Genomic DNA, 27,996 nt, shown 5'->3' on the forward strand with positions numbered 1-27,996 from the left:
AAGCCTGTCATGTTGAAAAGACACGTAAATTCTCCTTCCCCTTCACATCTGTCACAATAATTATATGTTTTAATCTGTTAACTGTGTGAATCCTACCACAACAGAGAGGATAGCCTACGCTTTCACATGCGTACACTTGCATGTTGCGTGCATGTGTTTTTAATCTGTTACATATATAAGATTACAATGTCAAATGATAACATTGTTCTACTATGCCGTGATTCGATCTAAGCAAGGACTGCCCATGGAAAACAACCTAACGTAGCCCCACTCTATCGTTTTCGTTTCATTTTTACGACAAGAGGAACAGAACACTTGTATTTAATCGAATCTTTTCATGAGTAAACATGGGGGAAATGACATTTATATTTATTTTGATCTCAGCGAGTATTTTGCTCGACCGTGGTAAGACATGTATTTGTTATAGACCTTTATCTCTTTTCTCTACGATTTAAAATAAAAATCTTTTATTGTAATTAATTTGAGTTTCATTACTAATTTAACTCGACATAAATTCATTTATTGTTTATATTTTGCATGTCTCTTTCCCCCCTACAAGAAATCTCTCTCTCTCTCTCTCTCTCTCTCTCTCTCTCTCTCTCTCTCTCTCTGTGTGTGTGTGTGTGTGTGTGTGTGTGTGTCTGTCTGTGTGTGAAGTCACTGTGGATAAAAGCATCTGTGAATGCATAAAAATGTAAATGTAAACATGTTATTTACGTGGGATATTTAAACTGTAAACTGAAAATAATTTATATTAGTAATATCAGAAGTCTATGAAAATATGCTGTGATCACTACTTGGTTGTATGAATGCTGGGTTTTATATGTGTGAGAATGGGGAATTTAAATCAGATCATTCATGAGACTCAAGTATGTTTGTCTGATGAGTGAATGTGTAAACTAATAATGTTCTTCTGCTGTTTGTTTGCATGTGTTACATTATGAATCCAGACATATTTCTTTGCACACAATCTTTGTGATCTGTAGAATAAAATATATTCACACCACTATTGTTTAGTTTAATTTGGCTTATAATGCCATTTATAAACCGGTTCAATTCTTCTCCAGGTGTTGGTGTTGGATCAGATGAAGTGTCAGTGTCAGTGATGGAGGGAGATTCAGTCACTCTATACACTGCTGTTCAAACAAACCAACAAGAGAAGATTAAATGGTATTTTAATGATGTTCGCATCGCTCAAATCAACGGAGATCTCAGTTGTATCTGTACAGATGTTGAGTGTAATGAAGGTACTGAGAGATTCAGAGACAGACTGAAGCTGGATCATCAGACTGGATCTCTGACCATCACAAACACCAGAAACACTCACTCTGGAGTTTATAAACTAAAGATTATCAACAACAATAACAATGATAGGAACTTTAATGTTTCTGTCCATGGTGAGTTGTTTACTGAATGTTTAAAACCAGTTTATATATATTCAGGTCATTGTGTTTATTAGCTGAAATAATTTTTTCTTTACAGTTACCTTCATCATTACTCAGTTCCGTTTGAATTAGAAATTAATTGAATGAGTTTCTTTCTTATCATCTGTTTAAATGCATCTATTGTTTCATACTCATTGTTCCCTTTCGAGAGAACTTGGCTCTGTCATTTCCTGAGGCAGAAAAAAGTTTGTCTTATTGTGATGTGTGAAAGAAACAGATAGAGGAGAAGAAAAAAACGGCGAGCTAACAGTTTAAAAGATGTGTCTCTCGTTGCCAGCTTTATACACCGGGCGAAGGAGTCGTGTGTCATATGTTTAGGAGGCGCTCACTGTTATACATCCTCTGTGCGAAAGCTCCTCTCCCGCTTGGCTCTCTTCACAAGTGATGCAAGTCAAGCTTCTTAGAATTGCGGTTCTGGCGCTGCGTTAGCTGGGGCAGTGCGGCGGCGTGCAGCTGCAATCATGGCGATCACAGATGGGGCTAGCTGAGGAGCTTGAAGGGGTCTCCCTTGCTTTGCCGGCTAGCTCTGCAACTCTTGGTGTGTATCTTGCCCAGGTTGGATAAGAGCAGTTTGCTCCCTTCTGGTTCAGAGGAACTAGATGTGGAGTCAGTAATAGACATTGCATCTAAGTCTGATACTCTTCGCTCCTATCAAAGCCCCGCATATGATGACCTATGGGAGCTTATGACTCGTTCCACGGGGCGACTAAGTTTGTATTGGTCCGGTCCGAAGCACAAGATTGTCTGTGGCCACTTAGAAGGAACAAATCTGCCATGTGTGGCGGGAGTAGCAACGACAGACACAGTGGGTAAGATGTCAGGCCTCGGAGAGGCATTTATTAACATAAAAATTTACTTGAAATATCCAAAAAACTGTCCATGGGGAAAAAGTGTCCAATATAAATAGGGGATCTGGTGTTCTCGTTGTGCTGGGGCACATGCAGGGAAGGTAGTGCTCAGATGGGTTAGTTGGTGGGGTCCTGGTGGCTCCAGCGGCTCATCTTCCCAAGGGAAAGATAAGAAAGGCCATTCTTTGGCATGTGCATCCCTGCACGGACATACGGGTCTGCCGACTCACGACTTGGAGAGCTGGAATCCCTCTCCGCTCCCCTCCTAGACCTGCAAGGACACCAGCATACATCCATGGGTAAAGAAACCGGTCTCCCGAGGAGAGGCACACTTAGCATTTAACAGTGGCTCCGTTCGATTTAGATGTGCCTCATCGCGCGCCTCATGTGCCTTTTCGCCTCTTACACCACCTCCACCTGACGAAGAGCGGCAATTTAAGTGTCAGGGTGGTGATGATAATAAGGGGGAGGCAGCCAATCCAAAACACAGATCATAAGTCCCTAGCTCCGGTGAGCCGTTCCTTTCTTCCGGACCTGCACACTGAGGTTGTGGGTTCGTGGAAGCACCCTTACTTTGCTTGCATAGTTCCTTTAAATTCATGTCACACGATTATTGTGTGCACGTGGTTATGGACAAATGCCTCAGGTTGAAGAGAATTAAGCAAGCAATCTGTCCCTGGGGACAGTTTTTGTCACTGAAGGCTCCCATTCTGCCATCCAAGCCATGTCAGATAATATCATGGCTGGTTGGCAAATTGGTGACAGGTCAGGCTGGTGGTGCCCTTCACTCCATGCAGGTGCTGCAGGCTTACCAAGCTGACCTACTCAAAGATCTGGAGCAGGGTGAGGGTCTATTCCCAGAGGCATCAAACGATCTATGGCGCAATGGTAGTGAAGGCATTTGTGGCTTAACCCGTCGGGCATTAAGGAGAGTGAAAAGACCTTCCACCTTGATGCACCAGTCTCGCCTTCTAGAGTTTTTGGAAGTTCAGGGAATGTATCTCTCCCTATCAAATTTGGGTTCTGAAATTGGGATAAAATTATAAAAAAATAAAAAATAAAATAAAAAACCTGAAAAAGACAAAAATGTCCATAAGGACACACAAGGGTTAACTCCTATAATAATGTGTTTTCACATTATTTTGTCAAGTACAGTACATTACATTTGTGGTTCAGTAATTAATGTCTAATAGAGTAGAGTTATACTTCTATATGAGTAAATATAAATGTACATGTTTCTTTAACCACAGTTCACTTTTTATTTAGCAATTTCACAAAATCTAGAATATTAATATGCAAATTAATTTTCTAGTTTTCCCCAAGAAGATCCTTCAGTCCGATGTTTATTTGTGTTTCATGTGTTTCAGATACAGTGATGGATAAAATAAAGACAAAGTTGGTGAAGGAAGGAGAATCTGTTTCTTTCGATCCTAGTGAAATAAGAAAGCCAAATGATTTGATGATGTGGTATTTTAATGACATTCTCATCGCTGAAATCACTGGAGATCAGAGTCAGATCTGTACAGATGTTCAGTGTAAAGAGAGATTCAGAGACAGACTGAAGCTGGATCATCAGACTGGATCTCTGAACATCACAAACACCACAAACACAGACTCTGGAGTTTATCAGCTACAGATCATCTGCAACAGATGCATAATCACAAAGAGATTTGATGTTACTCTTATTGGTTAGTAATTTATTCATTAATGGCTCACAGCTAGACCCATCAGAAAAAGAACAGCATTTTTTCGGTAACACTTTACAATAAGGTTCATTAGTTAACATTAGTGAATGTATTAACTAACATGAACTAACAATGAGCAACACATTTGTTACAGTATTTATTCATCTTTGTTCCTGGTAGTTCATTAAAATCCAGCTGTTCATTGTTTGGTTATGTTAGCTCACAGTGCATTAACTAATGTTAACAAATACAACCTTTGATTTTAATAATGTATTAGTAAATGTTGAAATTAATATTAACTTAGATTAATAAATGCTGTAGAAGTATTGTTCATTCTTAGTTCACGTTAAATAAGGTAGTTAACTAATGGTAACTAATAAACCTTATTGTAAAGTGTTGCCATTTATTTAAAAGATAAATCTTTCTAACAGTATAAATCTTTACTATCACCTTTTATCAATTTAATGATATTCAAATGATTTCTAAAGAATCATGTGACACTGAAGACTGGAGTAATGATGCTGAAAATTCAGCTTTGCATCACATAAATAAATTATATTTTAAAGTATATTAAAATAAAAAAAAACATTATTTAAAAATTGTAATAATATTACTGTTTTTCTTGTATTTCTGATTAAATAAATGCAGGATTCATGAGCATAAGAGATTTCTTTCAAAAACATTCAAATTAATAATGTTTCCAAACCTTTGATTTGAAAATCAGGATCGGTACTGTATCTCCATGATTACATGAATTTGTCATGAAATGAATAACTCATTTTTAAATATTGTTTTCAAGTCACTGTGGAAATGAAAAAAAAAAAAAAAAAAGTTCTGTAGTAAATATATATATATATATATATATATATATATATAGTTATGCCCATTCCTTATTTAACTGATTAAAATGATACCAAGTTGTTTGTGATTTCTATAAAATAATTTTGAAAATCCTTTCATCACAAACGAAATGTAAATATCATGATTTGGTCAGAAGTGTGAAAACCCTGAATCTCTGAACAATCACATGATGAATGAGTGTTTCCTTGGAGACCATTCGTGTATGTATTTTCAGACTGATCGCTGTGCAGCATATTACTGATTGATTTTTTTTAAATTTGTAGTTATTTTTTATTGCTTATCTTTTTCAAGTATTACAATTGTGTATAATATGTGCTACATAAAAAAACTTGCCTTGCCTTGCCTTGATGTTTAAAATAGTTGTTTACAGGTCAGAGTTATGACTGTATCCCTCTAATCATTGCAGATTCACATGCAGAAACTCCAGTACTGAATCAACCTTCAGATGTTACAAGGAAAGTTGTTAAATGTGTGTCGCTACTGGCCATGATTGTGGCTGTAGTGATTCTCTACAGGAAGAAAAGTAAGTAGCAATTTCCTTTTCATAATAATTTTTCAAAGTTGCATGCTTTGCAGCATTTTGTGTTAGTGGCCTTCTGGTAAACACATTCCATCCAAAGTTGGGAATTTAGCCTAACTTGTGCGCGGATTTGGAATATCGCATAAAAACATTTCCAAATTAAGCACCGTTTCCATTCTATGAGTCGAAGAGAACAAAACCAAAACTTCCTGTTGAACTAACGGCAAATATCACTAAGAAAATTGAAGTTGCTGGAAGCCACTAAATGACAGACGAAACACAGCAAACATGGTCATGTTATCTTACATTCGGAAGCCGATCCCTTTGACTCAAGGGTTTCAGAATGACCAAACCAAGATTTCTGGTGCTGTGCAAAGAGATCGGCCCATTGGTTAGTCTAGTTATGCCATGCAATTGTGTAAAGTTTTTTTTTTTTTTAATTTATGCACATGTTGTTTCCATCCAGCGTTTTTTATGCGATATCCCAAAATGTGCATGAAATTATGTGGATGTAAATATACAGTATAGTGATGGAAAAAATAAATGTTATACACAAGATGGCACTTATACATTTCTTTATTAGATGGCTCTCTTAAATGCTTAATTCTGACCCAGATAGCAACATACACCAACTTTGGGTCAAAAATGGACAAACCCAAATGTTAAAAAATGTCATTTAAAAATTTGAAACTTACCAGCATTTTTTAAAGTGATCCAGATCCAGATCCGGCCCACATCTGATACATGTGGAATCCATGTTTACCAGATGTGGGCCGGATCTGGGTAAATACTATGCTGCTGTCTGAGGATTGGTCAGTCACAACATTCCCAGGTCAGCTTTTCTGTTAATGACCTTCATCAGGTCATCATCAGACCATCGCTGTGTAGACTGATCGGCATATGACATCAAAGTATGGCGTGATCGATTCGAAAGCATATGGCACCGTCTGCTCTCTAATCGCTCTCACGATGCTTTGATGTCACACACTTGTCGGTCTGCACACAGCCGCTTCAAGTCGAATACGCCTAATAGCAACACTATAATGACTCTTATCTGGGTATATGAGGCCAGCGCATATTTCATGTGTCTCAAATCACACACACACTCTCTCGTTTCATTCAAACACAGCTGATGCCATCAGCTGTATCGACTCTATTTACTTTAAATGAAACCTGAAGATTTCAGTATCAAAGTCGGCATGAAACAGAAGTTGTGATTGTACAAGTGAAACAGCTTCTAGAACAAGAACAAATGTTGGGCAGGTCTTGATTTTGTCTATAGGGAATTGACTGGACTGTTGTTGTTTTCTATTGGTGGATATCATGTGATTGACAGGTTGCCCCGCCTTCACGCCAGTAAACACATAATCAGAGAAGAGATGTTATTTTGATTAAAGATTATGAGGCACATTAACAAGTTTTAAACAAATAATGATGTGAACGGATAAATCATTTATAATAGGCCTACATACTTGCATAAAACATCGGAATTGTTGACATTTTTTATTTCATGGAGATTGTAGGTCTAGAGTAATATTATTGATTTGACAGTCTTGTTGATTGAAGGATTGTAAATGATTATAAGATAATACATGAAGCTTCAGATAATGTGTTTGTTCATGTTCTCTTGTGGTGTGTGTGAGAATGTGATACAGTGTAATAAGGGTTTAAAGATAAATCAGAGAGCAAATTATCGGTGTTGATTGGTATTCTTCTTCTAATTTCTCTTTTTTCTTGCTACTGACTTGGCAGTTGATGGAGAATCTGACAATCTTAAGACTGATACTGAAATACAGAGAGATGAACTCCAGAACCACACACACTGGGATTCATCAGAATCAACAGAAATGGAAAAAACCGAATTGAAGTTATTCAGTGTTACTGTCTCTGGTGAGTAACTCGAATCTTTCAATGCAACAGATTCTTAGATCAACACTGTGTCTGTCACGTACTGCTCAGAAACACTAAGATTGAGGATCCAAATGCAGCATTTATTAAAGGGTAATCCAAAAACGTAGTGTCAATCATTTAAATGAAGGACTATGAGTTTATACAAGTAGCAGATTAATCATGTGACTGTAGATGTGTGTGTCAGAAGAGAACATCCTGATTTCTGTGAATCAGACAATGTCATAGTGTGTATGATTGTATATAGATGATTGTGTTGCATCTGTCTTCAGAATTTGTCATTGTTGATCTAAAGTCTACATCCAGACAGACGTCTTTGACTGTGTCACTTCTTGTTTTAGTTTCTCTTAGCATAAAACACAGAATAAAAAGCAATAATTTGAAGTACGAAAAACATAAGAACTTTAAATCATCTGTTCATTTCCAATAATCTTTCATTTCAATAATCTGATAAAACAATTAAACACATTGACTTCAGATGGTTTTATTATATTTACATTCTATTAACTCCTCATATATCCTGTCATTTTTTTGAGTATATTCTTCATTGTTATTTGTGCAACACATTTTATTGGTGGAGAGTCTTAACTCATCACTGTACATGCAAAAACACTGGTCTCTATTTTACTGTCTTGTGTGTTTTCTTTTAGGTTACACTGCAAACAGAAGAAATAGTTCAGAGGAGACACACACTCCTTTACATTATAGGCTTTCATCAGCTTCAGCATAAAGAGACGTAGTAAAAAATAATTTGACCATCCAGCGTCAAATTCAACATTTCTCCATTTATTGGAAAAGTTATCTGCAAGTTTACATTTTAGTGTATTTATTTTGCTTTTTTTGATGTATACAATTATTGCTCTTACAGAAAGCATTAACATTTGATAATTTAGTTTTCTAAAGGACTTCTGTTAATCTACCTCTCTGATTAGCATGAAAGCATTAACATTAAATAAATCATAGAGAATAAAATGTGACTACAACTGTGTTTGTTTATACTAACCCCAGACTTTAGTAACCGTGGTCATGTGTGTGTGTGTGTGTGTGTGTGTGTGTGTGTGTGTGTGTGTGTGTGTGTGTGTGTGTGTGTGTTTAAACCTGTTGATACCTTTAGTTTGATCTGCCTTTTTTGTTACATTTTCTTCTCTTTGTCACTGTATAGACTCTCTAAGTCTTGGTTCAAATGACTTGTACATGTAGGCGTCAGCTTCCTCTGGTATTTTATGTGAGCGGAGAGATGTCTTCTCTAACAGACAGACATGGATAGAATCACAGGTCAATTTCAGGCTGATTCATGATCTTCAGTTCCAGTCCTGACTATACCACATATCCGCGATTCACTTTCTACTGTATATCATTCTCTTAATGCGTCTGAAATCACATACTTTACTACTGAATTGTAGTGAAAAATGAGAATGTGCCCTAATTCAGGACTCGAATGATCTACTTCCAGCAAGATTCTGAAGTGAGCTAGGATGAACACTTTACTATCCCATGAGGCAACGGGCAAATAAAGCAAACTCAAATATAGATTTTCAAAAAGATATTTAGTCCCTTTCTCGACAATACATTTTAGTTAATCGTAAAAGTCTTTTTAGCCTCCATTTTTGCTAATTTACCTCCATTACAACTTGCAGAATTAATATCGTTGCACTTTCTTCTCTAAATAGCATTTAAAAACAAAGAAATCCGGTCAAACTTTCAAACAATACTTACTGGCCCTCATGTCTTTATAAAGAAATCACACAAAAGGTTTTAATAACTAAAATAATTTGCTTATTTTCATAGAAAGATAAATATGACAGGGTGGCCAACAAGGTAACGGTGGACAAAGGCTTTAATAGCCTTTCAAATAACAGGAACAACATGAAACTCATAATTAAATATTAAACTAAAACTGCACACTTGATTTGTTTTGATTTGCGGATTCATTCAGTAACGAAACTCCTCTGTGTGTGGCTTTTGTTTAAAACAATTTTTGTTGGCAAAATAGAGAAAAAACGGACAATATTGTGTTTAAAATGTAACACAATTTTAACTTGTTTAGAATAAATATCTGCTGTATATTGTTGTATAAAATCAATGTCACATTTACAATTAAGCAGATATTTGGGAAAATGTGTTTAACTATACTTGATTGGACATTTGTTACCACTCTTCGGCGCTCCTTTTCGTTGACTTTGTTTTGTTGTATTTTTTTCTTTTCTCCACTTACACTCGCGCCACAGTACATTACAGACTATGCTACTCTACATTACTGATTTAGCTGACGTTACATTCGTTTGTTTTACTTTCTATTTTGTTAACAAACCTTGGGTTTAATTCGACGATAGTGTCCCTTCCTTTGTTGTGTCCTTTAGGAGTCACAGGTCGTAACAGAAAGCCTCAACTGCAAAGCGTCCAATGTGTAAAGAATACAATTTATGCACTACATTTAGCATAAACTCCAGCACAACTTGCATATTTTTAATATATTTGCAATTTGCATATTTTATATGGCAATATTTCAGCAGATTTCAGTAGTCCCTACAAGAATACACATAGTAGAACTGTGTTTAGATTGTGTTTACACAAATATCTTTGTGCATTAATATGCAAAAGAGCAGCTGCCAATCAAATAACACACAAGTATTGAATTGAGTCTGCACTTCAAACACTGTAATTGTTATTACTGGTATTGTTAAAGGTATTGGGAGAGACTGGTATTGTTGTGTTGCTAATTTTTACTAACTTTTTAATTTTATTTACCACCATTTGTTATTTTGGCGTGAATACTTATGGTGATGTTTGTCAGGTGAAATGTTACAGCACACAAATGTGTGATGACTTGATAAAAGTGACCAAATTTGCACTATTTTCATAGTGTTTTTGTATAGTCTTCATGGACTTGTTCTATTATCATCTGTGAACAAATATCTGTGATATGTATGGGGGTGAACAGTATCCTTAAAACTCTTTGCTTATACTCTCCTCAATTAACTGATGCTTAGATGCATTTATCAGATCATTTAAATGCTGTGAAGTATTTTTGCTACATAGAGTGTTTTTAACCCATTGTACATTTTATCATATGGGAATAAAATACTTAATTCAATCTGTTCAATCATATAAAGCGATCAAACTTTTTGAAGCGACAAATTGGTAGTTCTGTGGGCCGTCAAAGGAGGGACAGAAATGTCTCAGATTTCATTTTTGGAACAACATGAGGTTGAGTAAATGATATCGGTTTAATTTTTGGTTTAACTATCCCTTTATCATAACTTGCTGCGGAGCAGGAAAGAAAGAAAGAAAATGTCTGTTTCTAGTAAACATGTTGCATAACCTGCTGTCTGGACATTTTATCTGGGAGTGTCAGCGAAACAAGCTCAGACACAACTAGTCATAAACAACTTTCGGTTTGCATTTATACAGAAGAACACAATTTTACTTGTGCATTTACACAGACAAAAGCTTTTATTTCCACAGAATCAGGGCTGTGTGACTAATGTAAAATGAGGGTCTTTATTTTGCTCTCAGTGTGTGTGTTAAAGAGTGGTAAGTGCAAAATTTATTTGTAACGTGTTTATAACGTTATGTTTATAACGTCTTTTTTGAATGATAATGAAACAAAAAGTGTGTAGTGTGAACATGACGCTGTATTAATTTATTCTGGTGTAATCATTTTTTAGCTATTGCAGTTGGGTTTAGGATAAAATTGTTATTTTATGAGGTTGCTGTAACAAATTTGCGTGTAAAATTGTGTCCTGGTCATTTATTCTGAATCACTATTAATATTTAAGAGGAATAGTCAAAATAATTTGAATTGTTCTGTTAAATCAGTCTTAAACTTTCAATTGCTGATAAATCGGATTCTGTAAATGCATTCGAAATAAAAGGGCATTGATACTGTACAATTAAAAAGAAATTAATATGGTGGAAAATAACAATAAGCTCATTTACACCGGGGTCCAGGGATTGATAAAACGAGTAATGATCTCTGTGTGGGAAGGGGATGTGTTTGAAGAGGTGTTTGTGAGTGATGTGTAAGAGTATAAATGTGTAAATAAATGATGTTCTTCTGCTGTTTGATTTCATGTGTCTAATTGAAGGCGATTTGATTGCAGCATTTAGACATATAAACAATACATAAAAAGTACTTGACAAAGTGTACCATTAAGAATCTTCCCAACAAATATTCAATTTAAGAGCTCTATGGATGATTAAAACTGTCCACACTGATTTGTTCTAATGCTGGATATTCTATAACGAATGCAAGAGCAGAGTTGAAACTCGTGGTGCTTCCCTTCCCTTCAAGCAAAGCAAAGAATATTTTCACAGGACTTTCCTGTTGTATAATTGTGTTCAACTTATATTTAACTTTGTGTCTTCTTCAGGTGTTCATGGTGTTAATGAACATGAAGTGAATGTGATGGAGGGAGTTTCAGTCACTTTAAACACTGATGTTGCAACAGCCCAACAAGGAGAGATTAGATGGTATTATAATGACACTCTCATCGCTGAAATCACTGGAGATCAGAGTCAGATCTGTACAGATGTTCAGTGTAAAGAGAGATTCATTGACAGACTTGAGCTGGATCATCAGACTGGATCTCTGACCATCACAAACACCAGAAACACAGATGCTGGAGTTTATCATATACAGTTTAACAGCAGCAGCGAGAGGGAAAAGATCTTCAATGTTATTGTCTGGGGTAAGTTGAGTGAAACGCAGGTTATATTTAAATCACAATTTTTATTTTAATAGTAATGTTCAGACATTCCTGTAGTAAATTTACAGTTTACATTATTTTGTGATCACAAGAAGCTATTTTATATTATTTAAAAAAATAATGTTCTATATGGTCGTTTATATTCTCATTTCAGTAATGCAATAAATTGTATGTTATACATGCATGTGTAAAATGAGTAGCGTGTGGGTCAAAAATGGCTCCTTCCAGCATCCGTTGGTTTGTGTTTCAGGTTTATCTGTTGGAAAACAAATGAACGTCGCAGAGGGAGGATCTATCCTTTCAGACGCTGGTGTAATGAAACAAAATGAAATGGTAACATGGTATTTTAATGACACTCTCATCGCTCTAGTCACTGGAGATCTCAGTAAGATCTGTACAGATGTTCAGTGGAAGGATAGTAATGATAGATTCAGAGACAGACTGAAGCTGAATTATCAGTTTTCATGGTCTCTGATCATCACAAACATGAGTTCCACAGACTCTGGACTTTATACACTAAAGATCAACAGGGGCAGTTACAGCATCATGAGCAGCGTCACTGTGACTGTTACTGGTGAGTGTCATTTAATCATTCAGGGCACTTCTCCCTTGAGCAGTTTTAGAAAACATTTTTTGTAAAACTTATTGTGAAGTGAATATCATTCCACCTTCGCATGCATGTCAAAGTAACATAATTTTCACCTCGCGTGTTACTCTTACAATCATTTGATGTTTACCAATGTAAAGTGATAGTTCACCCAAAAATGAAAATTCTCCCATGATTTACTCTCCCCTCAAGCCATATCACATGCACATGCAAAAAACATCCATGTTTAAAACTTAATAAACAATAACAACCAGCTTCCGTCAACCATCCGTATGCGTAGTCGACTTACAACGGAAGTGTAACTTCTATACAACGTATGGATGAACGCCGACACACAGTGGAAACACACAGCAAAATGAAACATTGGCATTTTTACAACAATAAACAATGAGCATTTTTAAAGAGAATTATTGGACGATTTCGATACAAGAGAAGAGGAACTTGAATTTGTTACCCAGACCTATTTGTTTGAACCACAAGAAATGTCTATTCTTACCTACTCCAACGTCACACAAGAAGTTGCACTACCGCCGTAAGCTGGTTATTATAGTTTATAAAGGTTTAAATATGGATATTTTTCTAACAAAAAAACCCATGCTTCGCTTCAGAAGGCCTTTAATAACCCATTGAGTCATGTGGATTATTTTTATGATGGATGGATGCACTTTTTCGGGCTTCAAAATCTCGTGCTTCAATCACTAAAGCTTGGAAGAGCAAGGATATTTAAAAAAAAAATACTTTGTGTTCGTCTGAAAGAAGATAGTCATATACATGTAGGGTGGCTTGAGGGTAAGTGAATCATAGGATAACATTTTTGGGTGAACTAACCTATTTAACATGAACATTTTATTATTATTTTTTCCCTGGGCTGATGTTTCCCATTGAGCTGTTTGAGCCGCTGTTATTCAAAAACCCACCAGATGGCGCCATTTATGTAAACAGTCTCATTCAACGAGGGCCAAAGTCGAAAGTATATCTGTAAAATCAGTTGCATTCCAGTAATAATGACTGTCTGTAATTCCAGTTCCAAGTCTGATTCCCGCTGCTGTTGCTACTGCTGTTCTGCTGGTGGCGGTTTGTTCCTGTTGCACACAACTTCAGAACGGTAAATATTTCAAACAGACAATTTAACACAAATAGATTTATAGTGGTTTTTAAAAGAAAACTAAATTACGTATTTCCTCTGATTCAACAAATAAATAATGTGTTTAGTTGAGTATGTTGTCATTGTTGAAACAGACAGGATGCAGCGCAACGATCAAGTGAAATCCCATCTGCACTGAATCTGTGTCAGATCTCAAAGTGGAATTTGAGTTTCCTCTGTGTGGTTTCATTCAGATATCATTACTTACAAAAGTACACTGCTATTTTATGGTTTAAGTTAAAAATGAATAGATACATTTATTATTATTATTATTAGTAGTAGTAGTGGTAGTATTAGTAGTAGTAATTAATTGTTTATTAATATAATATTATGATTCTGCTTTTGGGTCAGGTTGTAACAAATGTGAGAACGGATTTCCTTTTTATTGTCCTTTATCATGATCAATGTAAATCAACAAATAAATGAAGTATAACAATATAAGCAAAGCAATATGAGAGTCAATATATGTTACAATTAAGTATTTTCTTCTTTCTTTCTGTTTTTGGATAATGTTGCATTTAAATTTTTGAAGATTTTGAAAAAAAATTATTGTTCTGTATAATGTTTGTAAATGGAATTGTATTTTTTTAATGTAGTCTGATATACTTATGTATGTAAATGTTAATGTAGGCTACACATATGGGTTTTGAAGTATGCACTTTCAAATGTTTTTTTACAACTGAAGACTGGAGTAATGATGCTGAAAATTCAGCTTTGATCACAGGAATAAATTACATTTACAATATATTCACATAGAAACCAGCTATTAACCTCTATATATTATTTTTTAATGTACACCCAGGATGTACAGGATCTCAAGAAAACCCCATGAAAATAAAATGGGATTTTGTAACATAATATGTGACCCGATCTGGCGAAATGAGTCGGAAGTCGCAACGTTCCATTTTAAGATATGGGCCGTTTATGTGGAAAAACAATGAAATCATATTTTTATTTTATTTATTTTTTTGTGCTAAATTTCAAAGAACAGACATTCAAAAATAATCTCCTAAAGTTTCGTAGTCCAGATAATTGAGTAAAGGTATTTAAATGACTATTAAAGTTTACAAAGTTTTACTAAATTCGCTGGAAATGAATATTGCTTTTCTCAACTCCTCGCGTCACCTCTGAGCATTTCCCGGGTATCCCCTGAAACGTCTCTGCTCTCCAAATATGGTGTTACACGTTGTATAGAACCAATCAAAAAGCTTATGCTGCGTTCACACCAAACGCGAATAGCGCGTCAAATTCGCGCCTGCCGCGTCTAGTTATACGCTTGACCACTTTGTGTTAATTCGCGCGTCAAGAGCGAAATTGACGCGGGTAAAATCAAAAGTTTGAAATAAAATTTACGCGCGTCACGCGCGTCAGAGGCGAAATCCGGAGGCGAAAGTTTCGAAACCTGTTGGCGGCCATCTTTTTTAGATGTTTATCGAGAGAGTCACCGCTCGTATGCTCTGGAGAGCAGAAACAGCTGCGTAGGGGACATCGTCGCTGTACTCGGGTCCACCAGACCCTCCTGAGGGTTTCAGGAGTTTCACAATCTGCTCCAGGAGGTAGGTTTGGTGGACCTAACGGTGAGGACGCTGACGAGGACAGCGTAGGCCGTATAAGCCTCGGCCTCGAGTGGTCGCTGCATGACGAGCCCGCGCTGTACAGCCCGGCGCGAGGTTCACCCTCGCCCGCACCTAATCTGTCATTTATTTTTGTTTTGATAATAAATGGAGCCAGCCTCCAAAAGTGAAACCTGTCCTGTGATTTTTTTTAAAAAGGTTTTTATACACTAAATTGTGTTTGTTGTCTTTACATTAGATTAATAAAGTTTCATATAATCTAGAATAGATATGGAATAAATAGCATTCAATAAAAAAATGAGTATCTCTCATATTGAAATCGAGTTTTTATGTGAAAGATTTGCTTTGTTGTGCATTTTAGTCATATTACAAAATAATTTATTGAGGCCAAACATAAAATAACATTATAAACTGTCAGTTCACCACGTGACAGCAGCAAGCAGGCTCCTGATTGGTTAACGCGGCGCGAATTGAAGCAGAAGTTCAGATTTTTCAACTCGGGCGGCAGACGCGAATTCGCGTCAAACGCGTGAATGCACAAATAGCACTTATAAAATCATTCGCGCTTAAAAACGCGCTATTCGCGCGAACTTGACGCGCGAATGAGGTGTATTCGCGTCTACCGCGCCGCGCTCTACGCCTCATTCGCGCCGCAGGAATTTTTTACGCGCGAAACGCGTCTTTGCATTGACTTACGCCGGTTTCACACTGCACGCGATAGCAGAGCGTGAGCAGAGCAGGAGCAGTGCGTATGGTGAGCAGGAGCAGGACACGCGCGTTTTGCTTTCACACTGGCAGCGTTTGTCACGCGCGGCTGAACCGCGGCTTGTGTACAGACAGAGTACTCTATAATGGATAAGTTGGCATTGCTTTATTTCGTTTTCAAATACATTTAAGAGAAAAGACTTGTCAAGAAGCTTATTTTATCAATCATTTCATTTATATAACTTTTGATTCGTCTTTGTTTTTATTGTTCGGGCAACAAGTTTGTTTTTGGACATTTGTTTTCTTTTTAAATTGCTGTTGGTCATTTGAGTGACTGTTTAAAACACAATAGATATCATCAATGCGCTTTTGGGGTAAAACTGCGGTGTATTTTGGCCTTGATCAATGCGTCTCACTTTAATTCAGCGTAAGCGGCGCGTTAAAAATAGACTGGGCGCCGAAACTATCGCGGTACTGCTGTTCCTGCTCTGCTCCTGCTACGCGCTGCCGCGCCGCTTCTGCGTGCGGTGTGAATGCACTCATTGATTAACATGGACGCCGAAAAAAATACGTGCTGCTCACACGCCGCTGACGCTTGCGGTGTGAAACCGGCGTTAACATTGAAATCACTCGCGCCTGACGCGCTATTCGCCATCATTTCAGAAGTGAGGGGACAGAATGTCAGAAGTAATAGTTTTATCTGACCTTTGTCTAATTGACAGATACATATTGAAATGATGGCTCCTGGTTCAGATTCTTCCTGTATATTTGTTTCTCTCCATTGTAATGCAACTTTTTTCATCAGGTGTTTAATATGTTACGAGGCCTGGACAGGTAAGAAAGTTACGTTGCAGTCGGCGCTGTATCAAGTCGGACAAAATTTCTAACCGGCATGCACTGCTTCAAGTCAGCCGCCGATCGGTCTGCGCAGAGCTGCATGAAGTCACTATCCTACCTCCTGGAGCAAATTGTGAAACTCCTGAAACCCTCCGGAGGGTCTGGTGGACCCGAGTACAGCGACGATGTCGTATGCCATCAAAGTACCGCGAGAGCGATTCGAGAGTAGCCGGAGAACTCAACCAGCGCAGCTTCTCAAGAGCGGCTGCACTGGGCTGCACGAGGGCTGATGACGACACAGCTGTTCCACGATTGGCCGGATTCACTGCATGACAACGATCCAAGGGTGCAGGGATTTGTATTATTTTGAAGCACCCCCGGACGCCGCCATTGGCTAACGGAACCCCACCTGCAGTTAGCATCCCATTGACTCCCATTCATTTTGACGTCACTTTGACAGCGAATAACTTCACATCTGAGGCGTTTAAAGACTCCATTTGTCCATTATTTATTTCTAAAGAAACACGAAAATGTATAAAAGGCTCCATTACCTTGTAGCTTACGTTATGGCCCTGTAGAAGCAGTTTTTGTAAAAGTAGGCTAACGATTGCGTCACAGCCAAGCGACTCTCTGTCGCACAGTAGGAAATTACCGTATGGACAGGAAGAGAAGCTCGCGGGCAATCGGGAGGACGTCGAGGCAAAATGACAAAGTAATTAATCAGAACACCTACAAAAAGTTTCTCCTGCTCCAAGATCATGGACAGCTCCTACTCACGCTCTCCGTCTCTGCGAGTTTCGGAAGGTAATGATTCAGATTGATCTTGGCACAGCCACTAGAAGACAGACGGTTTGCTCACGTCACATCTACGTCGTCGAGCTCAGTTTGAGTCTGCGCAGTACGCTGGACCCCCAGGAAGTAAAAGTTTCTAATGGGCTTCACTTTGTCTCCGTTGAATCCAATGGGGTCGCTGTGTCCATTTCTTTTACTGTCTATGATGATAACGTTGTGAAGTTGAGAGGAAATGGCGGCCGACGCTCGCACTAATGTTTTCTTTTATCTATTCCTAACTGCTCAGGGATATTTCTGAGTTTATTACTGTGTATGTGTAAAGTCAGAGCCGTCTCATAGACTGTGCGAACTGTGCAACCGCACAGGGCCTCGCGCCACTACGGGGCCTCGCAACCCTGCTGTTTTTCTTTTTTCTTTTTTTTTCTTTTTTTTTCTTTTTTTTTTTTTTTGTCCCCACCACTTTTTAAAACATCTCGCGGCACGAATGTATCAATTCTACAAATAAATAAAACATCTCCAGTTAACTGGCAGAGCATTCATTTCGTTCGTTTTTTAAATAAGAGACGATCTAGCGCTGAAATGTGTTTTTTTTTTTTTTTTATCAAGTGATCAAAGTGCTTGTTGCCGCTGCGATCACGCGGATACAGTGTTTTCTCGTGTGGCTCGCCCACACACCGCACTGTCTTCACTCGGACGCGCGCTTCAATCCGTTGCGGATACTCTCTATTCGTTCTGGTGAAATGACAAAACACCCCAGCTTGATATACAACCACTGACGAACATAATCGGTTTTGATGAGAGAAAAAAACTATACGAGAAAGAGAAAAAAAAAAAAAAAAAAGAAAAAAAAAACTACACGAGTGTGGATTAGAACCCAGAACCTCTAACACGCTAAGCGAAAGTTCTACGTTGGTTAAGTAGGTGGATCTATGTATTTATTCACACGAAAATTCTCGAGCTGACTTGAGTTGATGTAAAGCCACTTGTTGCACAGTTGATTTTTTTCCCTCTGAAATAAATAGCAAAAAGTCATAGCTGAGATATGTGCATGATTATGCTGTATTATACGCTTGATAAAAACGTATTGCAGCGAGATTATGCGTGCAATAGAACTAGAACAGCTATGTCCGTGTGACTGTAATTCATGCGCAATTGAGCATCCACATCAAAGAGCAGGGCCTCGCATTTCAAGTTCGCACAGGGCCTCGCACCCCACCTGTGACGGCACTGTGTAAAGTAACTGTGTGTGGAAGACTATGCATTACGGGTAATAAATGACGTTTACAGATAAATAAATATCAGTTTACAGATGTAGCTTTGGGTGAAACGCACGTGACAATATTAGATTATCATTTTATTTCGGTTCATAGGAATTAAGTGTAAAAGTTATGAGACAAATATGTTTAATATTGAAGTTTGTACTCATGTAATGTAAATACAATTTAACTTAACTGCAAATGGGATTTATTCTGTTATATTAAGTTAACTTACAAAAGGTATTATGAATACAGAAATACTCGGTTAATGAAAGATGCCAGAGAATATGGTTAGAGAAAAAAATGTGTTTACGGTAAGATAAAACTGTGATAAGTGAATGTTGTGGAAATGTACTTTTGAAGAGAATGTGACTTCATGTTATCCAATTGTGGATATTACCCGTGTTTCAATACAGAGCAACAAAAGATAACACTAATAATTCTTGAATGCAGATATAAAGTTGAAATGAAGTTGTTAATAAAAGATATATTCCGGTTGAATGGAAAGTGAGCAACAGTTGTCCCGCGTCTCTTATAACTTTGTTATATTTGCAACATTTTCAGGGCACTTCAACCAGAAGTATCAAAATACATCTGCTAGCGGACCCCTGGCCGGGACCCGTTACAATAACATCGCTAAACCTACCTGTTTTACAGCAACAATACAATTTTGACAAAATGTGCAGCTACAAAATCTGTAATTACTGTTTTGTTTTTTTGCCTCGGAATGAATGTTATGTTCAGTCATTCAGTCAAACAGCATTGATATTCAGTAGGCCTACGTTATAAAAACATTTTTTTTGTAAAGCAGAAGTCAATCTAGTTTCATCTATACAGTAATGGGGAAAAAATGCCCTTCAACCACATTTTATTGACAGACACAAACTGACAACAACCACACACTTCCGATTAGGAATGGAGAAACAAAGCCTTTAAAAGCGATGAAAGTTTCATGAAAACTTTCAAAGCATCAGGAGTGTATAAAACAGCGCGTGTGTGTGTGTGTGTGTGTGTGTGTGTGTTTCTATCCCGGTGGGGACTTTAACCTGAATGCACACAGACTCATGGGGACTCGTGTCACAGTGGGGACCTAAATAGAGGTCCCCATGGGTAAACAAGCTTATAAAGCATACAGAATGATTTTTTTTGGAAATGTAAAAATGGGGGGGGGCATTATATATGCCGCATCCTTCTCACCTTTTTTACCCCTGACCTGTTTTCATGCCTGATTAAGTCTATGGAGAGTCCCCACAAAGATAGTAAACCAGACAAGTGTGTGTGTGTGTGTGTGTGTGTGTGTGTGTGTGTGTGTGTGTGTGTGTGTGTGTGTGTGTGAGAGAGTGTGTGTGTGCGTGTGCGTTTTAAATTAGACTTGAACGTCCATAACCCGTCGTCACACATCCTTACAGGAAAGGTGAAGTAGTCACGTGTCTGCAAAGAAAATGTGGTGTTTAGGAAAATCAATACGTGGAGCATCGAAGCTTCCTGTTTGAAACAATAGGTTACCAACTTACAGTAATGCCACGTGATATTTGTCCACCCATCAGGTCAAACCACATTTCTGTGGTGTAAAGAGAGAGAGAGAGAAAGAGAAAAAGGAGATGTAAATGCACAGTCGGGATTGTGAGGCTTTGAGAGTCGAACTTGAAAATGCTTAATTGATTCATACAGTTTTGATGATGGTAAAGTTAGGAGAATAATTATTTAGCCCTTCATGAATCCATCTCTGAATATCTCTCTTTCAAACCCCTCAGAGTGATCCTGCTGTGTGTCTGCTGGGATTTCCAAATAATACTCAGTTAAACCAGTCTAAAATTGTTAAATGCCTTGGTTAGAATAAAAATCTGAAGTTTGAATATAATGTCATCAATAGATTTTAATGTGTGCTACATGTGTTGATTCTCAGTCCCCTTATAGACTCAGATAAGGTTATCAAAAGCTGGATCTGATCTTCTCATGGCGACAGGTGCGTACTCTGTGTGATCCTCTTCTTTAACATTCTGTAAAAAAAAAAAAAAAAAAAAAAAAAAAAACAATCACTAGATATATCTTTTAAAAAATATTCATCTATATCGGTGGTTTTTACACAGGACATCAAATAATGACGTCACATTGCAAAATTGTGCATCTTTCATGGGTAAGGGAGTTTTATTCAAGTCAAATATTGACATAGTAATATTAGCATGAACTGCACATGTTTATATTAAGCTAAATATAACAACTCGAGTGCTATTTAAAGCAACCTGGGACCCAGCATTATATTACCTCTAGCCAAGTGAAGTGTTTCATGAATGAAAAGGTGTTCTAGAGAATTCAGGGTATTTGGAAGACACGTGAACCAGAACTGAATTTCAATGTAATGCGGCAGATCCACTCTTCTTTTAATGAACATCCATCAGCGCATTTTCCCATAGACGGATAAAGCTGACTGACTGAAATCAAAAGAAATAATTCACGGAATACAGTGAAATCTGAACATGGGTCTAACCTTGCTGTAACTTAAAAAAAAAAAATTGTTTTCATAAAAATGTATGAGAAACATTTCAGAAGAGGCAATATCTGTGCTTGATTTAGCCCAGACTGCGGCTGTTTGTGACACTCTGCCCGAGTTAGATTGGACACAGCCTTTTGACATCAACAACAAAAGATATGGAAAACATCCTTACCTTTTAGAGGTTGATGAGTCTATTCATAGTCCAATATTTGGCACAACAGTTTTTTTTTTTGTTTTTTTTTATTAGTTTTGCCCTGCTGTCTGTAACCCCCTCACAACAGATCTGTGACCCATTTATTTGGCCTTGACACATGTGACTTCTTGATTTCAACAAATGATTTCACTGAAGTGCAAGTAATGTGTCAATGTTCACAGCATCAGTGATAGATGCTCCAGCTGGAGAGTAAATGTTGAAATGAACTTGTATTTCATGTGTTTCTTAGTAAAGGAAAATATTTGTGTTTAATGTTCAGCTGGAGATTTAGAAGAGTTTCTGTTGTTGTTGTTGTTTAGCTGCTAACAGCGCTAAAGCTAAAGCTTGTGCTCAGGATGTCAGTGAAACAGATCAGCTGTCGGCCAGTGATTTACAGATAAACCACACACTCTTATTTCAGTTTTGTTATGAATGGAAGTTATGAATGGAACCCTGATTCCGTTAAACATTCTTACTTTATCTTCTTCTCAAACACTGTGACAGTTACATGAAGTATGTTCACAGGAAAAATGACATCAGTGGAAATATTTCATAATATCCTGTGTGAGTGTACTGAGCAATATGTGATTTTGAGTCAGTGTTTAAATCTGCTGAAGTGATAGAGACCCCGAATGTAAACTAGTATGATCTTACCGATTTCTGTGCTTTTCGTTCGTGGAACGTTGGCTCTGTGTAAATGATCTTATCTTCACAAGTCTGAACTGTTTGAACAACAACAATTATAATAAATAAAGAAATCACACTAAAAGTTTTACTATAGTTAAAATAATTTCCTTATTTTCATAGAAATATAAATATGACAGGGACCAGGGTGGCCAACAGGCCCAGGTGGACAACAAGGTGACGGTGGACAAAGGCTTTAATAGGTGAAGGGAACAAGAACATCAGAGAAACAACAGGAACAACATGAAACTCATAATTAAATATTAAACTAAAACTGCTCACTTGATTTGCAGATTCATTCAGTAACAAAACTCCTCTGTGTGTGGCTTTTGTTTAAAACTATTTTTTCAAAGTAGAAAAAACAGACAATATTGTGTTTAAAATGTAACACAATTTTAACTTGTTTAAAATAAACATCTGCTGTATTCTGTTGTATAAAATCAATATCTTAATTGCAATTAAGCAGATATTCGGGAAAATGTGTTTAACTTTATCATATAATGTAAATTAAGGACATTTGTTACCACTCTGGCGCTCCTTATTTTGTTGACTTTGTTTGAACGGTTTGTTGTATTTTTTTCTTTTCTACACTTACACTGGAGCCACAGTACACCACAGACCATGCCTGCACTTACTCTACATCAGTAGTTCCCAAACCTGTCCTGCCGGCACCCCAGCACTGCACGTTTTCTTTGTCTCCCTAATCAAACACACCTGATTCAACTCATCAGCTCATGAACCCATGTGATAATGAGCTGATGAGTTGAATCAGGTGTGTTTGATTAGGGAGACAAAGAAAATGTGCAGTGTTGGGGTGCCGGCAGGACAGGTTTGGGAACTACTGCTCTACATTACTGATTTTGCTGACGTTACATTAGCACGCGTTTGTTTTACTTTCTATTTTGTTAACAAACCTTGGGTTAAATTCGACGATAGTGTGTGTCCCTTCCTTTGTTGCGTTCTTTTGGACTCAGGGTTGTGAGTCCAACAGAAAGCATCAACTGCAAAGCGGCCAGTGTGTAAACAATATGATTTACGCACTAAATTCAGCATAAACTCCAGCACAATCTGCATCTTTTAAACACTCAAGACAGTACGCCACTACCTGAACTTCATAGCAATTTGAGCACATTGCTAACATGGCAATAGTTTTGTCACAATAACAGATTTCAGTAGTCCATACAAGAATACACCTAATAGAACTGATTGTGTTTACACAAAAATCTTACCAAGATGCAAGTGCTCTTCAATGGAAGTGCTCTTCAACTTTTTGAAGCGACAGTAGATAAATCTGTGGGCCGTCAGTGGAGGGACAACATGAGGTTGAGTAAATGATATCGGTTTCATTTTTGGTTTAACTATCCCTTTATCATAACTTTAGGTTTAGAAAGAAAATGTCTGTTTCTAGTAAAAACACCTATGTTGCATAACCTGCTGTCTGGACATTTTATCTGGGAGTGTCAGCGAAACAAGCGCAGACACAACTAGTCATAAACAACTTTCGGTTTGCATTTATACAGAAGAACACAATTTTACTTGTGCATTTACACAGACAAAAGCTTTTATTTCCACAGAATCAGGGCTGTGTGACTAATGTAAAATGAGGGTCTTTATTTTGCTCTCAGTGTGTGTGTTAAAGAGTGGTAAGTGTATTTATTTGTTACAATGTCTTTTTTGAAGATAATGAAACAAAAAGTGTGTAGTGTGAACATGACCCTGTGTAAATTTATTCTGGTGTAATCATTTTTTAGCTATTGCAGTTGGGTTTAGGATAAAATTGTTATTTTATGAGGTTGCTGTAACACATTTGCATGTAAAATTGTGTCCTGGTCATTTATTCTGAATCACTATTAATATTTAAGAGGAATAGTCAAAATAATTTGAATTGTTCTGTTGAATCAGTCTAACACTTTCAATTGCTGATAAATCGGATTCTATAAATGCATTTGAAATAAAAGGGCATTGATACTGTACAATTAAAAATAAATTAACTAATATGGTGGAAAATAGCAATAAGCTCATTTACACCGGGGTCCAGGGATTGATAAAACGAGTAATGATCTCTGTGTGGGAAGGGGATGTGTTTGAAGAGGTGTTTGTGAGTGATGTGTAAGAGTATAAATGTGTAAATAAATGATGTTCTTCTGCTGTTTGATTTCATGTGTCTAATTGAAGGCGATTTGGTTGCAGAATTTAGACATGTGACCCTGGATCACAAAACCAGTCTTAAGTAGCACGGGCATATTTGTGGCAATAGCCAATAATACATTGTATGGGTCAAAATGATTGATTTTTCTTTTATGCCAAAAGAAATTAGGATATTAAGTAAAGATAATTTTCCATGCAGATATTTTGTAAATTTCCTATTAAATATATAAACCATTTATTTTTGTGAGTGAATGCAGGCACAATCGCGAACAAAAATGGACAACTTTCTCAATTAATTTTTTGGCAACCTCAGATTCCAGATTTTCAAATAGTTGTTATCGGCCAAATATTGTCCTATCCTACCAAACCACACACCAATGGAAAGCTTATTTATTCAGCTTTTAGGTAATGTATACATCTCAATTAAAAAAAAAAAATGACACATGTGACTGGTTTTTTCATCCAGGGTCATTTATAATCAATACATAAAAAGTACATGACAATGCATACACCCTTAAGAATCTTATCTAATTTCTTCCCAACAAATATTCAATTTAAGAGCTCTACAGATGATTAAAACTGTCCACACTGATTTGTTCTAATGCTGGATATTCTAAACCGAATGCAAGAGCAGAGTTGAAACTCGTGGTGCTTCCCTTCCCTTCAAGCAAAAAATATTTTCACAGGACTTTCCTGTTACATAATTGTGTTCAGCTTATAATAACTTTGTGTCTTCTTCAGGTGTTCATGGTGTTAGTGAACATGAAGTGAATGTGGCAAAGGGAGTTTCAGTCACTTTAAACACTGGTGTTACAACAGCCCAACAAGGAGAGATAAGATGGTATTATAATGGCATTGTCATCGCTGAAATCACTGGAGATCAGAGTCAGATCTGTACAAATGTTCAGTGTAAAGAGAGATTCATTGACAGACTTGAGCTGGATCATCAGACTGGATCTCTGACCATCATGAACATCAGAAAAACACACTCTGGAGTTTATCGTATACAGTTTAGCAGCAGCAGCGAGAGTGAACAGATCTTCAAGGTTTCTGTCCAGAGTAAGTTGAGTGAAAGGCAGGTTATAGGCTATATGTTTAAATCACATAATCATTTTTATTTTAATTGTAAACATCCCTGTAGTACATTTAAAGTTTATATAATTTTGTGATCACAAGAAGCTATTTTATATATATATATTTAAAGTTCTAAATTATGGTCGTTTATATTCTCATTTTAGTAATGCATTAAATTGTATGTTATACATGCATGTGTAAAATGAGTAGCGTGTGGGTCAAAAATGGCTCCTTCCAGCATCCGTTGGTTTGTGTTTCAGGTTTATCTGTTGGAAAACAAAAGAAGATTGCGGTGGGAGGATCTGTCATTTTAGACGCTGGTGTAATGAAACAAAATGAAATGGTAACATGGTATTTTAATGACACTCTCATCGCTCTAGTCACTGGAGATCTCAGTAAGATCTGTACAGATGTTCAGTGGAAGGATAGTAATGATAGATTCAGAGACAGACTGAAGCTGAATTATTGGTTTTCATGGTCTCTGATCATCACAAACATGAGATTTACAGACTCTGGACTTTATACACTAAAGATCAACAGGGGCAGTTTCGGCATCATGAGGAACGTCACTGTGACTGTTACTGGTGAGTGTCATTTAATCATTCAGGGCACTTCTCCCTTGAGCAGTTTTAGAAAACATTTTTTGTAAAACTTATTGTGAAGTGAATATCATTCCACCTTCGCATGCATGTCAAAGTAACATAATTTTCACCTCGCGTGTTACTCTTACAATCATTTGATGTTTACCAATGTAAAGTGATAGTTCACCCAAAAATGAAAATTCTCCCATGATTTACTCTCCCCTCAAGCCATATCACATGCACATGCAAAAAACATCCATGTTTAAAACTTTATAAACAATAATAACCAGCTTCCGTCGAGCTTACGTAGTCGACTTACAACGGAAGTGTAACTTCTATACAACGTATTGACGAACGCCGACACACAGAGGATAGGATACAGCAAAATAAAACACTGGTCACAAATTTTTACAACAATAAACAATGAGCATTTTTAAAGAGAATTATTGGACGATTTCGATACAAAGGAAGAGGAACTTGAATTTGTTACCCAGACCTATTTGTTTGAATCACAAGAAATGTCTATTCTTACCTAACATCACACAAGAAGTTGCACTATACCACCGTAAGTTGGTTATAGTTTTTAACGGTTTAAATATGGATATTTTTCTAACAAAAACCCATTGCTTCGCTTCATAAGGCCTTTAATAAACCATTGAGTCATGTGGATTATTTTTATGATGGATGGATGCACTTTTTCAGGCTTCAAAATCTCGTGCTTCAATCACTAAAGCTTGGAAGAGCAAGGATATATATATATATATATATATATATATATATATATATATATATATATATTGTAGCGTTTATACGCCCACGTATAAATATTATTAATTATTATTCATAACGGAATATGACCAATAATTAATATTTTAATTATTTTTAATTATTTTCAGAATTTACTGTAGCAGAATCAATAGTATGATCATTTTATCAGTTCATCCAATGAACAGAAAGCATAAACAAGTATTAACTCTAGGAAATATAATATATTCCTGGCCAAGAAAGAATCAATCCCCAGCTAACAATAAATTACGAAGTAAATTAAGGGTAAAAGCATAGGTAACTTAAATCGAAGTTCAAGACAATAAATCTGATAAGCACATACACAAGCAATCTCTTTTCAAATACAAACAATACTTTATTGATTATATACTAATACATAAAGCTAATCTCTAACACAAACACACGCACACACACACACACACACACACACATACACATTCATACGCGTTGCAGAAAGGGATAGAGTGAGGAAAGAGTGGGTTTAAGAGTGAAAGGATGAAATCTCACGATTCCATATGCACTTAGCCATGACCTGAACGAACCATCAATCATTAATTTAACCCTTCTATCGTTTCTTAAGACTGGTTATTACCCTTATCAAAACACCAGTTTCAGCTTAAAAGTCTGGAGGTAGTCTACTTGCGTATTTGCTTTTGGGGATTCCATTTTTGTTGCGTGAAAGGGGTTTTCCCGGTCCGTTCGGTCTCCTCGTGCCTGATGTCTGGGTCACGTGGTCAGTCACGTGGTGTGCTGGCGGAATGAAAGTCTTTGTTTGAAGCTGGCTTTGCAGAAGAAACATGGCTCGAAATCTTGTCGCAAAACTTAACTTAGAACCGACACTCACAACGGAAAAGAAATGAAACTAAGAAAAGAAAGGAAATTGAGAGTAGATGATGATGGCTTGAATGAAGCTGTTTAACCCATGTTCTTCAGATCTTGATTTGGGTTATTTCGTTTGCGCGTTTACATGGTTCCTATAGAGAGAGAGAGAGCACCGAGAGAGAGAGAGCTTCAAGAGAGACCTTCGAGAGCAGCGAGAGAGAGAAGGCTTGTTTTGGGGTCTAAGGTTTTAAACTAAAAGTTTGTCCAACCTCCAGGATGAGTTCTGACCAATTAGACACTGCCTTTGTTTGCAAAGTCATAAA

The 27,996-nt window shown here is 37.0% G+C and overlaps 2 protein-coding genes and 1 long non-coding RNA gene across 6 annotated transcripts in view; 2 read left to right on the top strand and 1 right to left on the bottom strand.

Annotated features, from left to right (window-relative positions):
- Nucleotides 1-15,457, top strand: part of LOC307169818 (uncharacterized protein) — a 29,987-nt gene extending 14,530 nt beyond the window's left edge. For 3 of the 4 annotated variants that reach the window (XM_079890638.1, XM_079890639.1, XM_079890640.1), the window contains 8 exons: nucleotides 1,068-1,397; nucleotides 3,661-3,981; nucleotides 5,246-5,362; nucleotides 7,112-7,249; nucleotides 11,641-11,958; nucleotides 12,227-12,550; nucleotides 13,608-13,688; nucleotides 13,823-15,457. In XM_079890638.1, coding sequence (XP_079746764.1) covers nucleotides 1,106-1,397; nucleotides 3,661-3,981; nucleotides 5,246-5,362; nucleotides 7,112-7,249; nucleotides 11,641-11,958; nucleotides 12,227-12,550; nucleotides 13,608-13,688; nucleotides 13,823-13,866 — 1,635 coding nt within the window. In that variant the 5' untranslated portion in view covers nucleotides 1,068-1,105 and the 3' untranslated portion in view covers nucleotides 13,867-15,457. The remainder of the gene's footprint in view (nucleotides 1-1,067; nucleotides 1,398-3,660; nucleotides 3,982-5,245; nucleotides 5,363-7,111; nucleotides 7,250-11,640; nucleotides 11,959-12,226; nucleotides 12,551-13,607; nucleotides 13,689-13,822) is intronic. The other variant, XM_079890641.1, reaches the window with a different exon arrangement.
- Nucleotides 1-27,996, top strand: part of LOC307169827 (cell adhesion molecule CEACAM1-like) — a 444,926-nt gene that overhangs the window by 375,242 nt on the left and 41,688 nt on the right. The gene's annotated exons all lie outside the window — the stretch shown is intronic.
- The window catches only part of LOC307169900, a 351,093-nt gene that overhangs the window by 281,393 nt on the left and 41,704 nt on the right, over nucleotides 1-27,996 (bottom strand). The gene's annotated exons all lie outside the window — the stretch shown is intronic.

This window comes from Squalius cephalus (assembly GCF_949319135.1).
Source record: "Squalius cephalus genome assembly, chromosome: 13".
Taxonomy (NCBI): domain Eukaryota; kingdom Metazoa; phylum Chordata; class Actinopteri; order Cypriniformes; family Leuciscidae; genus Squalius; species Squalius cephalus.